This window comes from Equus przewalskii, chromosome 7, assembly GCF_037783145.1.
Source record: "Equus przewalskii isolate Varuska chromosome 7, EquPr2, whole genome shotgun sequence".
Classification (NCBI taxonomy): Eukaryota; Metazoa; Chordata; class Mammalia; order Perissodactyla; family Equidae; genus Equus; species Equus przewalskii.
This window is the reverse complement of record NC_091837.1, coordinates 81,719,241-81,735,096: the sequence shown is the minus strand read 5'-3', so window position 1 is coordinate 81,735,096 and position 15,856 is coordinate 81,719,241. Positions and strand designations below refer to the sequence as shown.

Genomic DNA, 15,856 nt, shown 5'->3' with positions numbered 1-15,856 from the left:
TTATCCAGTTTGGGTGTGGAGAGAGATAGTCAGCCTTCGACTTGCTTTAACGAGGAAAAGCCAGCCATCTATTTTGTCCCCAGGAAATCTTGTACTACCAATTGCTGTTGCAGCCTTGGCCACACAGTGTCACTAGCGCTGTGGCCTGGATGTGCTGCACTTGGTAGCACGCAGCAACACCGTGGCCTGGATCTGGACCCATGAAATAGGGATCTCCAAACCCTTTGCTCAACTATAACTCCTAACTTTTGTTTAAACCTAACACGTTTTTCAGTTGACGTCTAAAATTTTGTCCATAAGATAATTAGTTATAAAGGATATAATTTATGTCATGAGTGTTGCTATGTTCAAATAAGCTGTTACATCACTCTTTTAAATGTATCCTGTGAAAATAACAATATGATACACATTATCATCCCTTTTTAAAACACGCAAACAAGCCCTTCAACTTTTGGATATTTTACAGCATTCCTTTTTACATGTAAATTATATTTCCTTTCCACTTTCTCCAGGAATTTCACCATAATTCACTATTTTTATATATGAAAGCCTTTTATTGATAATTTTGTCATCCTTTGCTCCAGAAAGTGTTTATAAATTTAAAATATGAAATATTCTTATTTCCCATCAACATATTGCTCTACATGTTTAAAGCCTCTTTTGGATTGAGTTATCACTATACTTACCGTTAGAATAAAATTGAAAAAAAATCAAAATAAATACATTAAAAATTTGATAAGTAATTATTAAACTCAAAAGCTAATTTTTTATTGGAGAAGCATTTCTTAATAAGAGGAATCAGAGTAAATTTTCTCTGTGTTTTTTTAATTAAGATAAATGTATACTACTAAAAGTTCATGGGTTCTGCGTGTAACATAGAATTTGTTTGGATTTTGTTAATAGCACCATTAAACACTTTTAGAGATGAAATAAAATGAGGAGTCACTTTCACAGGAGGATATATTCATGACGAGATTTGATCAAATAGATTTTATAAATTAATTGAGTCAAGTACATCAAATCTGAAAAATTTCATAGGTGTTATTCAATGTACCTTAAAAATATACAACTCACTAAAACATCCCAGTGATTTCATGTCTCCTTGTGCCTGGGATAAGTATTAGGAGTACCGGAAAAGAATTTGTCACATGTAAATTCATGAGCAGAAAAATCATAGTGTTCAGTAGCCTTTGAGATGCTTTTCTGATCTAATCTCCAGAAAAACGAAATCTTTACAATAGTCAAATCTTCAAAGAGGCTATGTTATTACTGAAAAGTTGTCATTATTCTCATTACCACATTCACTTGACTTATATATATTTGTAATTCAGGACAACTTAATATGAGCTAAAAAAAAAAATTCCCACCTGAAATTCCATCCTTCACAGTTTACAAGAATCAGTATAAAATGGGAGAACACAGAAGTCTTCTAGGTGGACCTGTAGTATCTTGACTAATCATTAAATGTGAGTTTGTCTTTGTTGCTCCTGGGCATCTCACTGAAATAAGATGAGGTGGGTGACAAATTTGCTTTTCTTTCCTGAAATGTGGAAGAATTGGGAAACCTGCCACTGTGAACACTGGATATTTTCAGGCAGATAAATTTTGGAGAAGAGAGCATATGCGTTTGAGATTTAGATATTCTCATACAATGGGACAGTCTCTGTGGACACCTTTAGCTTTAATCTAATTTGAAGGTCACTGTTTTACTGTCTTATCTTTTTTTCTGCTGAGGAAGATTTGCCTTGAGCTAACATCTGTTGCCGATCTTCTTCTTCTTTTTATGTAAGCCATTGCCACAGCATGGTCACTGACAGATGAGTGTTATGGGTCCACACCAGGGGACTGAACCTAGATCGCTGAAGTAGAGCACACCAAACTTAAGAACTAGGCCACTGGGGCCAGTCCAAGACAACCGTTTTCTTAGAAGATGTTTAGGTTAGAAGAAGCTTCCCTTCCCCAGATACACTCAGCTATAATGGTTCCATGACCCACCATCCACTTAAGTGGCATTCATGTTCTCTTTCTCTCTGTTCCTGTCTCTCTCTGTCTTCCTCTCTTCCACACTCTATCACACTCTCTTTATCTCTAGCTACCCTCCTAACTTTCCTCTCTCTGTCTTTCCTTCCCTCTCTACCTCCCTACCCTCATCCTTCTTCCTAGTCTTCCTCCCCGCCTCTCTCTATATATATAACCACACACACACCATCTGACCAATGGGGCTGGGTCAGAAGTGGTCCACAGCAAATCCACACCCATGTAATCAAATTTCTTTATCCCTCTAGAACTTTGCATCTCCACTGACACTCCAGAGACAGGCATCCACAATAACTAATATTACCTTTATATAAAGGGCATATTCAAATAGATAAGGAAACATCATGGATCCAGGGAACAACAAGGAAGAGACCTGACAAGATTTTCACAAAGGAAGAGATTCAACTAAAATAGAGATGTAAAATAAAACAAGAATTGAGTCTATTTGTTTCCTATGAAATGAAAGTTTGAAGCCACCCAGCATACTGGAAGCAGTTAGGATAAAGAGGAAAACCATAAAAGGATGGAGAGACAACAGATTACCTAGTGAATATTAAGAAGCAACACACAAGATGGTAAGTAGGCACATGTAGTATACTCCCATGGCCCCAAACTTAAAGCAGGGCACTGAAGACAGGGAAAGAACAACGGTAAGAAAAGTCAGTGGGAATAAAAGAAAGAGAAAGCCAGTTCTCCGGCTTCACAGTGTGAAAATGTGGGAGTGAGTTGCTTCCCCTGAGAACAAATCAACAGACACACAGTCATGGGGAAAATCCGTATTTCAGATAAGGCAAAGAGAAAGAGGGAGAGTTCTAGGAAAAGAGATAGCCAACAGTGGTCTTTCTCAGCAAAAGAACAGAAATGCCAACGTGGATCAATTGAGGTCGGGAAGCAGTTATAAAAAATCAGTAAGGAACAGCGTTGGATTTGGTTGAGAGCATCAAGTACAACTGTCCTGCCTGGTAGTAGAGGCAAGGAATGGGGGAAGGGAGTAGGTAATATGAATTTGTCTCATTCTTCCATGATATACCTACATACGAGACCAATTTACTAACATCTTTTTAAATCTTCATGGAATGGCTTCCCCCTGTGAAAATTAAAAAGAAATACTAATTAACCCCATTCTCACATTATTCAATGCATGCATACCTATATCTACATCCATACTTGCAGGAAATACGGTAATTGGATGATATTCTATTATTGGATGCTTGAAGGATCTTCTGAACCAAGCAGTTTCCTTGTACACAGATACAACCACATACTTTGTAAGAAGGAAGGAATAAAATGCCCCCTAGGATTCGCAACTCAAGTGCTGACAGATCCTCACACACTCACAAGGAAGTATGGTTTGGGGAAACCAAGGAGATATTTCTTAACCAGTAGCAGGATGGTTCCTGAAAGTGCAATTTCCTCTTGAGTTTTATTGGGTGTCTGGATTCCCAGAAAAATTGATGTTGGTGTATATTTAGCAATACCCAAAGACATAAATTGGCAAGGATTCACTAGCAAAAATTTCTCAAAATTCTGAGTCTTCTGTGACACTGTATGACATCAGGATGTCATAATCCTGCCTATTACATGCCAGGAGCACTTTTCAGAAACAGAAAAGAACTATGAAATGATTTCTCATTGGAACTAACTCAAGCTCTCTCTAAATTTTAGCAAACTCCTGGTCTTTATCAATGAGTGCATTTTACTCAAAGTCAATCAATTTAAGCATGAGAAATCTTGGTAGCATAGTCTCAGGAGAATTCAGCCTTAGTCAGAAGTTCCTTTGAAGGCCAATTTAGCCTAATTTCTCACTAAATGTCTTCTTTCTGTGCCCAGGCTAAGCTTCTTGCTTCAGTCCTATAGGGGTCAGGTCCCTCTCTCTTTGAGTCCAAAGAAACTCATCCTGCCACTGCTCTAGGGACTTCCACTTCTATCTTGTTGCCATGGCCTGTGATGTAACCTAGACTGAGAAGCTCCTATTCCTTTTGTTTCTCATTTTTCGTCCTGCATCTTTTCTCTTGTTGTGCTCTTCTACCTTTGGATGTATTCCTTCATCAAATCTCCAGTAGTCTACGTCCTGCCTTACCCCCACCTCGTCTCAACTCAAGGATCTTTCACATACCAATCTCATTCAGGGATTCACAATACATATATTGATAGAAGAGATCTAACAGCAGCATGGCTGGCGGGTGAGTTATCAGACAGAAAATATCTTCAGTTTTACTTAGAAAGATCTCCTTCACCGTCCACCTCTTACCTCCATCCTCTGTGCTTCCAGGAACTTGCAGTAGGTGAATCTTCCTGTGAACACATGATGTGCTAAGACAAGAGACCGTACTCATGACAGGTGTCAAAAGACCCAAAAGAGTAACAAGAGCTGGAAGGGGTAGAGAAATCAGACTTTCATACATTTTCCCATAATATGCTGGAGGGAACTTAAAATGGCCCAGCCACTGTGGAGAACAGCTGGGCAGTTCTTCAAAATCAAACATAGACTTACCATATGATACAGTGATTTCACTCCCAGGTATGCACTTAAGAAATTAAAACTTATGCCCACACTGAAATTCCTACATGAGAGTTCATGTCAGCATTTTCACAATAGCCGAAGAGTAGTCACAACCTAAATGTACATCCACACATGAATGGATAAAAACAAAGTGATATATCATACAAGGGAATATTATTTAGCCACATAAAGAAACAAAGCATGGACACATGCTGAAAAATGAGTGAACCTTGAAAATATTATGCTGAGTGAAAAGAGCCTGATACAAAAGGCCACATACTGTGCAAATCCATTTGTATGACATGTCCAGAGATACAAACCCAGAGAGACAAGAATTAGATCAGTGGTTTCCAGGGACTGGGTGGAGGGCAGGACTGTGGAGGGGGCTTTTTGGGGGAGCGATGAAATTGTTCTGGAATAAGACCATGGTGACGGTTGCACAACTTTGTCAATGGACTAAAAACTAGTTACTGGTACATTTTTAAAAGGTGAACCTTATGGTGTATGAATTATATCTCAGTTAGAAATTCGGTCCCCAGTGCACACACCCCTACCCCTGTGGTAGGGGAGATAATAGGATGGATGCCCTGGAACAACAGCCCTCTCCCCAGCCACAGCTAGGCCTCAAGGGACAGTGCAATGTGAGGAAAGACACCTCCTCTGTCCACCTCCGTTCCCTCTCAGAGTTTCTCATTTACTCAACCCCAGCTTGATAGAGCTGTTTGGGAGAATGGAGGATTGGGCATGATTTCACACTCTCTCTGAGCCCCACACTCAGAGGAAATCAGCCCAAATTCACTCCCAATCACAGTTCTTGTTTTTCTCAGGATGGAACCCAAGATGGTACCTGAAAGGCCAGCCTTCCGTCCTGGTGACAGTGGGACCCACAGAGGAGAGTTTGGGGGGCTGAGCATTTGACCCATTCCCACCCCTTTGGATTCTGTCCAGGAATCATCTCTACTGAGAGAGCAGCAGAAAACAGTTCTCTGCATTTAAACATAAGGAGATGTGTCTTTGTAAACCCAGAGTCTGTCTGACACAGTTGGGGTGGTGGATCCACACTGCAGGGTCCTGAGCCAGACTGTCTGCCTGGATATCTCACGGTGCAATTCACCACAGTAGAAACCTGGGCTTCTGTCCAACTGTATTGTGCTTCACTTCTGTCATCTGTGAAATGGGGATAACAAAGAGACCTGCCTCAATGAGATGTTAATAGTGGAATTGGGTGAATACATATCCCTGCTCAATAAAAGTGTTTTTAATATTTTTTTAAATATTTTTTAATATTATTCTGCCTGTGGGAACACTATGCCCATGAAGAGAATGAGGCCACAGGGATAGCAGAATTAACCATGGCATTCAAACCACACCTGGTTCTACTGTTTCTCACAGACATTTGACTATAGTGTCCATTCCATGAATCTGGGGATGTTGTGCTAAAGAGCAGGGTGGCAGAGAAACGCCATGATTCTGGAGCTGGAACAATTTATTTTTTAATTCATATTTACACCAAAAATACAATGTGGCCATGCAAAATGTCACTATCTGAATCAATTGTTGTTCTCATTGTGAGCTGGTTAACACTGCAAGGTGAATAGTTTCCCACTCATTCAAAAACGGGGGAAGTCTGGGATTGGCTGCAAAGATGCAGGGGATCTAACAAGGAGGACCAATGTCAAGGTACAGCCTTTAGGGGAAAGCAACAGATTCCTGTTCTCCATGTACTGCTGTGACACCTCGTCAGTGTCTCTCTAGACTGAGAATTTGAGCTCTTTTCCTAGTTATACACAATAATTGCTAAGGAAATCGACAGGTTGAACAAGTCGTTTTAGAACATTAAGTAGAAATATAAGCTTTTTAATTGTTTGTGTGTTAAGTGGGGCTTAAAGACTATTCAACATCTAGGTAAGAAAGATTTCCTTAAGGATTATTTCCTGGTGAGTGGAACTTGGAGCTGGGCAGAAAGTTGGATTTTACCTTTATTCTCATTGGTGTTAGAAAGGCGTCTCCATGCATTTCATATGAGTCAATGATTGCCAGTGACTGCAAGTCCACAATTTTTTCTGCAGGTGAAAAGGAAGTACAGGAATAGAACAATAAGCATTTTTTTCCTCATAAATATTTCACATTCATGGAGTTGACAGCCTGGTTAAGAAATCAAAAGTTGATTTACTTGAAATACCAACCGCACCAAGCAATGGGAGGTGGCAAGAGAGAGGTATATATTCAGGATCTCACCAGTCACCACACACAGGCTTACAGGCTCCCTGCCCACCTCTGCTTCCTCCAGGAACACAGGTAAGCACTTCTCGCTGCTCCAACTTAACAACATGAATCATTATTGAAAATATTAGTGATGTCTTGTATATCATGAATCTGTTCATTCTGTTCATTCTGATTGTGATATTGAACCTCATGTGAGTTCACTCACCCATCATGCAGGAAACCAATCTTTGACACTGGATGTAGTGGAAGAAAGTAGGAGTTTTATTGCAAAGCATTGAGCAAGGGTAATGGGCAGCTAATGCTGTAATCCTGAACTCCCTGAGAAACTATAAGCAAGGGGTTTTGTTTGGGGTTTTGGGGTGGGGGAGCATGTGGCCTTGCTGGTTGGCACTTTCCCATCAGCCTGTGTTTGGCCTTGTGAGGCTGCTTGTAGGTAGGAGGAGGCAGAGATAAGAGAATCTGCAGAAGGATGTCTTTGGTTGTTTGCATCCATGATGGATGGTGGATTCCAGTATCAGGAAACTGAGGAATTGGGCTCTGGGAAGCTTACGTTTCTTGATATTCTCTGGATATCAGTTTCCCTGGAATAAAACTTTAAAAGACCCATAACTAGCCAAAACATTAGCATGAAGCCACCTTCATGGTTCTGACAATTTGTAACTTCTGTTGGCCTCCTGAAGCTCAGGGATAAAAAGGTTTAACATAAAAGTTAATATTTACAAGTTTATGTAACTTAGAGAGGCAGGGGAGGGGGCTGAGCGCTTTTCGGCTTTAACCCCATATGTGCTCGGTTTGATGTAGGGGAACTGATAGGGTCGGTATCAATTGTATTTTACTTCTTACGCCAGGGAAAAATTAAAACACATTCTTCATCTGATTTATCCTTTTTCTAACGTACTTAGTTCTGATGAAGCAAATGCTCCTTTAGGAGCACATGTGGTGGAGGAGAGGGTGTCTGGCACCCACGGAGACTTGGAGGAAAAGGCAGAGAGGTGCCTCATAGGAGCTGGTTGCTTGTGATCAACCTGGATCACGGTCTTGTTATCTGTTATAAGACATTTTCTGCCCCTACCTAGTACAGCCATTGAAGAAAGAAAGATGAAGATGTTCCATTAACTTTTCACAAAAGTTTTTTTAAATAGTAATTTTGATAATCTTCTAAGGATGAAATGTATACATGTACATTGAAAAAGCCTTGAAAAGTAAAACAATGAAAAATTTTAGCTCCCAGAATCCCATAACCCAAATAAAAGTCATTTCTTCTAAGAAAATTTCATTACAGACTAACGCTCCCTTCAGTAAACTCATTATCCAATGAACCTTATGCTTTTGCAGGAGTTCCAGATCACACCAAGGCCGCCATGAATTCACTCAGTGAAGCAAACACCCACTTTGCACTTGATCTGTTCCAACAGTTCAAAAAATCAGAGAAGGGCAACATCTTCTATTCCCCTCTCAGCATCACATCAGCATTAGCCATGACGTACTTAGGGGCCCAAGGAAACGCTGCACTCCAAATGGGCAAGGTAGGTGTCAGCTTCCTTTACATTCACCTGTTTAGACTGATTTCTCTGTTGGCTTGTGCACAGATGCTCACAGATCTGGTTGTCCCCAAGGATAGCACAGGGGGCTGAGCAAGCATTTCCATGACTGAGTGAGCACTTGGCTGTGGGAGGCATGTGCCCTACCCCCCTGCTCTGCCCCATCTGCTTCCCTGTGCCTAGATTTCCTTGGGGAGCTGGGATCAACTCCTACAATTGCCCAAAACCAGAGGCGAGGCTTAAATGCCAGAGCACTTGCAGAAGTGATGCACTGACTTAAATCCATGGGAAACATCTTCACATGATTCCTCTGCCGTGAATGAATAATGAATCAGGATTCTTTGAAGTGGCTGGTGACCAACGGGTGTTGCTGTAGTTTTTCAAGGAACAAATACTTACACTGAGGTTTTCTTTTTTCTTTTTCCTTTATTTCTTTAGTGTTTTTTTTTTAATTTTGGATTGCTGGGGTCGGGGGGGGGGCATTGTTTTGGTTTTTTGTTGAGTTTCTTTCTTTCTTTCTTTTTCTTCTTTATTTTCCTTTTTTGATTCCTCTGAAAGACAGACTTTTTAAGTAAAGTTTTCTTGTCCCACTCGCTCTCTTCCAGGTCCTTCACTTTAATAAAGTCGCAGACAACACAAGAGAAAGATCTACAACTACTCAGGTGAGTCACAGAGCACTCGGGTCCAGAAGCAGAATCACATATCCAAGAGGGTCAGAGTTTAAACTGGCAATTTCAGTGAAAAGTCTAGTTTTAGTGAAATTTTGGCAAAATGCACTGGACAAGCAGAGTTGTTTCTCATTTCATCTTACATACTTATTTATTTCATATTTTTGTTTCCTGAGAGAAGATCAGCATAGTGACTAACAGCATGGCTTCTGGAACTGGAAGACTAGCTTTAAATTCCTGCTCTCCTCTTCACAAACAGGGAACATGGGCAAGCACAACTGCTCTGAGTTACACCTCATACCAGTAAACTGGCAGTAATAAAAGATCTGCCTCAATACATGTAAATACACGCAAACATTACAACAGTGTGTGAATTCCTGCAAACACTGAAAATGTTATGTGTTATTATTATAGAATAACAATATATATTAATCAAAACAATGTCAATAATATAATAAAATTTTAATTAAGCCATAGATATTAACAGAAATAAGTACACATCCAAGTATATTCTGCAAAATAGTTTTTTGAGCTATACAGTTTAAAGCCTTGATAGTCTAAAATTGTTTAGCTAGCAAGAGGAAGGTTCTGGATTCAAAAATTGGCTCTGCTACCTTGTATTTCTTTGGAGAGGTAATTTAATTCTCTGGGCTTTCTTGTTTTCATTTGAATTCAAATGAAGACTTACAGATACCAATGCGAAGCCTTAGCAGTGTACCAGGCACACACTGTTCCTAACTGGGAGTGTGACTATTATGAGTGAAGAGACATAGATAACAGTCGACAGGTCTCACCTGAGAATACCACCGAGGAACGTACTGGGCTTCATGTCATGACATCATTGAAATACACAAATTCAGTGTTCTCATATCATTGATGGCTGTTAAAATGAAAATGGTTCTAGCCCTTAAGGAGCTTAAGTTTAGCTGGTAAGCTTAACCTAACCATATGTACTAACTGGAAGACAATCCAATGATGGAATGGTGCTGCATCTGTAGCTCAAAAGAGCAAAGACGGAATAATTTAGAGTGGAAACAAAGAATTTCTTGGAAGACATTAAATGTAAAACTTTTGATGATTATTTGAGGGAAAATACACCAATATCAGGGAATAATGACAAATGTCATCTGCAGGGTTACCAAACTTTAGGTACAGATCTAACAGATTTATGTGGATTTAGCATTTACATTGACAGAGAATGCAATGAGCTCACTTTTTGATGTTTGAAGGTTGAAAAGTTGGGAAATGTGCGTGACCAATTTCAAAAGCTTTTGACTGAATTAATGAAACCCACTGATGCCTATGAGCTGAGCATCGCCAACAGGCTCTATGGAGAAAAGAAATTTCAATTTCAACAGGTAAGTTTCACTGGCCTGCCACACCTTTAATCTGCATCCTAGGTCCCCTGTCTCCCAAACACCAAACGGAGGAGAGTGAGCAGATGAGCCTGGCTTACTCCCATGGGAAGCATTTACCCAGGGTGCAAGGCTCCGTTGCCACAACTATACCCAGTGAAGTGTTCTAGAGCCTAACGCTCCCCCAAGAAAGTGTGGGTTTAGAGATTACTTTATGACCAATGGGCAGGTTCAGTAGCAAAGTCATGAGTGCCCCTAATCATCTCACACCCTTCAGTGACACAGCGCAATGACCCAAGAAATATATGGTTGATGGGATACTGATGAGATGGGCAGGCTTGATGTGTCCCAGGGGTAAGCTGGGGAAATACCAGGGAATGCTGAATGCCCACAATGTAAGATATAAGCAAATGTCAGAACCACAGGGTGGATATTACTGGAGAGGAGTCTCAGAAGCACACCATCTCATTCAGATCAACAGCTTTGCAGTTTGCAACCTACAGCTTTTTCTATTCCCACCTTTGTCAGATGGTATCACATTTCAGAGACCTCAATCTTGTGCCAGCCTGTACTTCCCTTTCAGATTACCCACAAGCACTTGTATTAAAATACGCAGGGGAAAAAAGTAGATTTCTTAGGAAGCTGGATGCCTGTGCTATATTTTCTTAAGATTGGAAATAACTAACTTGAGAATACATAGTTAATAATACTCAATTCCTCCTTTCTTCATCCCATGTCAAAGGAATACGTGGAAAATGTTAAGAAATTTTACCTTGCCGGTGTGGAATCTGCTGATTTTATAAATGCTGCAGAAGAAAGTCGCAAGAAGATTAATTCCTGGGTGGAAAGCCAAACAAATGGTACAGTATGGGAGACCACTTATAAAGAAATACATAGAGTCCCCCCTGGGCATACACCCTGTGCTTGAGACTGCATGGAATGCTGAGAGGGCTAAATGAAAGGAGTTTGCTGACAGGATGGAGGACGGCACTGCAGATGGTATAATGTTCCAGGTCAATGTGGAGGGAACCCAAGAAACATGGTATGGGTCACAGGACCAGCTATGTGGAAACACAGCTGGGAATCTGTGTTTGCTTATGTCCCTGGGTGACAGGATTTTCATGGACCCCAAGTCTCTGCTCAGACCCCATCTTGGGTTCACATCCTTTACTTTAAAACAGAGTCTTAACTTCTGTATGTGGTTCCATAAGGGAAACATTAGAAAGGGTTCCCATCTCCTTTGTTAATTGGCTAACAAGCAGCTCTCCTATAAACTCCCCTCCTCGCCAGCTGCAGCTGGAGCTGCCTGCCCACTTCTCCATCCCCCATCCTGCAGGGACTTTCCCAGCTGTCTTCCCCATCCAGGGCAGAAAGCTTGACAAAGTCTCCATCCTATGAACCCCTATCCTACCTCCCACTCCCTTTAGAGGCCAAACCCAGAGCTATTCAAAGTGGAGAAGAAAGAGGAAGACATCCCAGGGAGTGGGGTCTAGCAGCACAGAGCATGTGTTTCTGATAATAGACTTTGTGCCATTTGTCCTAAAGAACAGTCAAGGCCTGCTTCCTGTGAGTAGTGATTCCAAAGTTGAAAAAACAGAAAGGAAGGGAGGGAGGGGGAAGTGAGGACAGAGGTATGAAAGAACAAAGGAGGGAGGGAGCAAGGGAATGGATTTGTGGAAAGAGTGTCTGAAATCCATTTGTCAATATTCAGTGTGAGAGAGCTGAAGACCCTCACAGACAGACTCTGAACACCTTTCCAATGAGATGAAGGGCCATCCCTATCAGGGGTAACTCCATCTGGCTGGTGCCTTGAGGAAAGGGGCACCTCGTGAGCTATTAAGATCATGGAGTCCCCACAGTTGTGACTTGTGTGAATAATTAAAGATCAGTTGTAACTTTCAAAGGATCTTCCAGACAAACCACTTGTACTTTCATGACAGACCTTTGCTTTTCTTTCTTTTGCAGGAAAAATCAAGGATCTCCTTCCCTATGGCTCTCTCAGCTCTGCCATTCTGGTTCTGGTGAATGCAGTCTATTTCAAAGGGCAGTGGGACGAGAAATTTGATAAAAAAAGAACTGTGGAGGAAAAATTTTGGCTGAACAAGGTATTGTCTGTAATTTATTTATGATAATGTAGTTATACCTGGAATGTTCATTTAAACTCATATCTGATAGAATGTACAGCTGCAGCTAGAAAACATAATTTGTTGGCTGTATCTTCTTGTTTCATTTTTGGACTTTCTTTAGTCAAGAATACTTGAAGAAACACTTCCTCTAGTTCACAGACTTCCAAGATCATCTCATAGAAAGAAGATGTGTTTGGTGTCTCAACAGTATTATCTTTCTTTGATTTATGCCTCACTTGGCATTTGTTACTGCAGGATACCAGCAAATCCGTGCAGATGATGAAACAAACCAGATCTTTTAACTTCACTGACCTGGAGGACATGCAGGCCAAGATCCTGGAAATGCCATACAACGGTAAAGATGTAAGCATGATATTGCTGCTGCCTAATGAAGTGGATGGTCTGAAGAAGGTAAATTGCTGTACCTCCAATTCTTCCTTCTTTTGCCTAATTTCCTAGTAACACAATGCTTGTATGCATTGTTTGTGGAAGCAGTACTCACAGGTGGTGGCTGGCAGAACTCAAGTACAGAGTAGATCATTTCTCTCTGCATATAGCCTAAAAGAGAATTGTTAAGGAGAACCTGGCAATATGTCATATTCCAAAAAATAAATATCCTATGCATCACAGTGTGATATGGAAGAAGATATGGAAAATCTTAACATCACAGGTCCCATTAATATTCTGATGGAACTATGCAATGTGACTTTCAGAAAAAAAATAAACCTAGGCACACACATTATATTTTGCAACCATAAGAACTTGTGATATATTCCAGTGTTCATTTGAGGATAAGGAAATTAACACTCATGTGTAGGTGACGCGTGGAAATATTTGCAAGCTCACTCATAAACAAGACAAGAAAATTAAAACAACAAAGTCTACAGTGGACAAATAGATTTATCTTGATGCCTACTTTTCAATTTAGAAGTATTCTGTAACAATGAGCTCAAAGGTCACTCGGACTCTGATTGCTGGGAGTCAAACAGCAAAACAAAACAAAAAGGAATCAGAATTTTCCCCTTAGCATTGCTATAATAGTTAAAAGTAATAGGTAAAAATACCAGTAACAATATCTGGCGTATTAAAGACATTCCAAAAATGGCCATCTTCAATTATTATAATAGTTGATGATGATGCTCAAGTTGCAGTGAACTTGCCTCACTCAAAATATATATTGTGGTAACCCTGAAAATTGGAGATCCCCGGTGAAAGTAATGTGGCAACATATGTGAAGGGCCATTACAATATTCGTACACCAGCTCAGCAATCCTAATTGTCATTGACATCCCAGGCCTGGGATTTGATCCTAAGCTAACTAATGTAAACAAGGCAAAAGCTTTTGGACAGAAATGGCTCAAAATAATGAAAAATTCAAAACAAGGAATAAAGATGCATCTTTGTATCACCAATAGTTTTACTTAGGGATTCGCACAGAGTCAATGCTTAAAGTATATTAATTAAGTAAAGATATACACATTGAATATTAATTTAATACTAGTACTATGTAACTATTTAAATTTGATCAGAGAAATATATATCTATATGGTGAAAGTTTACAAATAAGTCAAGCAAGAAAAAGAAGTAAAAATAAAGTTTATGCCAAAATTGAACTATGTAAAACATTATGCACACAGAGATATTAACAAGAGAAGTCTATCTGAAAAGGGAGCATGCAGTAGGCAAGCAGCATAACTAATGGAGACATATATGTCATCTCTTACAAAATAATTTTATTTAATGATTCTATAGTTGCACATATATGTATGCATACATATCTATACATCTTTGCCTATATATTTATGTATACATATATGCAGAAAAATAACAGTCATGAATATATAAGTGCATTCATTTGATTGTATGATGTATATATTCATGACTGTTATTTTTGCCTCCTCAATAAAATCTAATAAACTGAATCTTCTGCACTTACATTTGCTATTAATTAAAGCTTTCCCACATGATTCAGTCAAATGTTAAAGTTGTGTTCAATGTCCACTGAGACTCGTGTCACTTGTTCCTTTTTTCCATTTTTATAGCTTGAAGAGAAACTCACCGCTGAGAAATTAATAGAGTGGACAAGCACACAGAATATGAGCAAGAGACTTGTGAATTTATATTTACCTCGGTTCAAATTGGAAGAGAGCTATGAACTCAAGGATATAATGATGTCGCTGGGGATGCTGGATTCCTTCAGTCCACAGGATGCTGACTTCTCTGGCATGACTGGGAGCCGAGGTCTCGCAGTGTCTAAAATCCGACACAAGTCCTTTGTGGAGGTGAATGAGGAGGGCACAGAGGCCGCAGCTGCTACGGCCACAGTACTTGTTACTGCAACATCAACATCAAGTTATGAAAGTTTCCATTGTGATCACCCTTTCCTGTTCTTCATCAAGCACAATAAGACCAACAGCATCCTCTTCTTGGGCAGAGTCTCTTCCCCATAGATGCAATTAGCCTGCTACTAATTTAGGAGGAAGTTCACAGTAGTGCCAATATGTTGATTACTGGAAAAAAACAAGTTCTCTTTAATTCTTTGTCCTTTTCAATCTTATAGTTATCACTAAGAACATAACGGTTGAAATTGTATGACTGACTATCTCTCTCTTTCTATGAACACATGTAAACCTACTTTATTTCTCCATGACAATTCCACCTTGGATAAAATGTTCAAGGTAAGATAAAAAGATATTTCAACACTCTATCTTCTCCTAAATTTGAAATATCATATCTGTTATTTCAAATACTATATCTATTAATCAAACTTATTAACCTAGACAACCCCATTTATTTGAATTTATGTGATGTCTGGGACCTTACATATCTAAACTTTCAATTTTATGAAATACATTATCAATAAAGCAATGACTTTCTCATATTATTTCTTGATTTTCCTCTTTTTTTTCTTTCTCTTCAACAAGTGGCCCACCACATACAGGAAAGATAATTCAGAAATATATTACACATATAAAGAAAATTCAAAAAAGAATTAGGGCATGATGAGGCTGAAGAGTAGGCTGGTACCAGAACATGAAAGACTTTGTAGCCCATGTTAAGAACGTTCTATTTTATCCTAAAATAAATGGAAAACCATTACAGCTTTTGTTCATTTATTGTCCAAGGAGGAAACTGAGATCATCAAGTCTGCATCTTTAAAATATATCTCTGGCTATCATGGTGTAAAATGACTAGAAGAAAGAGCAGTGTGGACACAGTGAGATTAATTTGCAAACCATTAGAGTGTCAGGAGTGGAGACTGAGAGAAACAGATACCTGTGAGAATTATTTAGGAAGGAAAATCCACAGAATTCTGGCAACACATTATATATGACAGAAATGAGAGACAGAAGCCAAGAATGATGCCCAAGTTTCTGGCCTAACCAATCAGTTGGATAGA

The 15,856-nt window shown here is 39.6% G+C and overlaps 1 protein-coding gene across 1 annotated transcript; it reads left to right on the top strand.

Moving 5' to 3' along the window:
* Positions 1–6,724: 6,724 nt before the first annotated feature.
* Positions 6,725–15,555, top strand: LOC103542279 (serpin B4-like). Its single transcript, XM_070627815.1, has 8 exons — positions 6,725–6,838; positions 8,102–8,292; positions 8,913–8,969; positions 10,205–10,333; positions 11,073–11,190; positions 12,296–12,435; positions 12,712–12,867; positions 14,499–15,555. Exons 2-8 carry the CDS (start codon positions 8,128–8,130, stop codon positions 14,904–14,906), a joined length of 1,173 nt encoding a protein of 390 aa, XP_070483916.1. The 5' UTR covers positions 6,725–6,838; positions 8,102–8,127; the 3' UTR covers positions 14,907–15,555.
* Positions 15,556–15,856: the final 301 nt, after the last annotated feature.

What these genes read in the sequence shown, in the direction of transcription:
- LOC103542279 (XM_070627815.1), top strand. Translation starts at nt 8,128, where the DNA reads ATGAATTCACTCAGTGAAGCAAACACCCACTTTGCACTTGATCTGTTC. An exon ending in GGTGGAAAGCCAAACAAATG is followed by an intron (nt 11,191 to 12,295) that starts GTACAGTATGGG and finishes TTTCTTTTGCAG; the next exon opens with GAAAAATCAAGGATCTCCTT. An exon ending in AAAAATTTTGGCTGAACAAG is followed by an intron (nt 12,436 to 12,711) that starts GTATTGTCTGTA and finishes TTGTTACTGCAG; the next exon opens with GATACCAGCAAATCCGTGCA.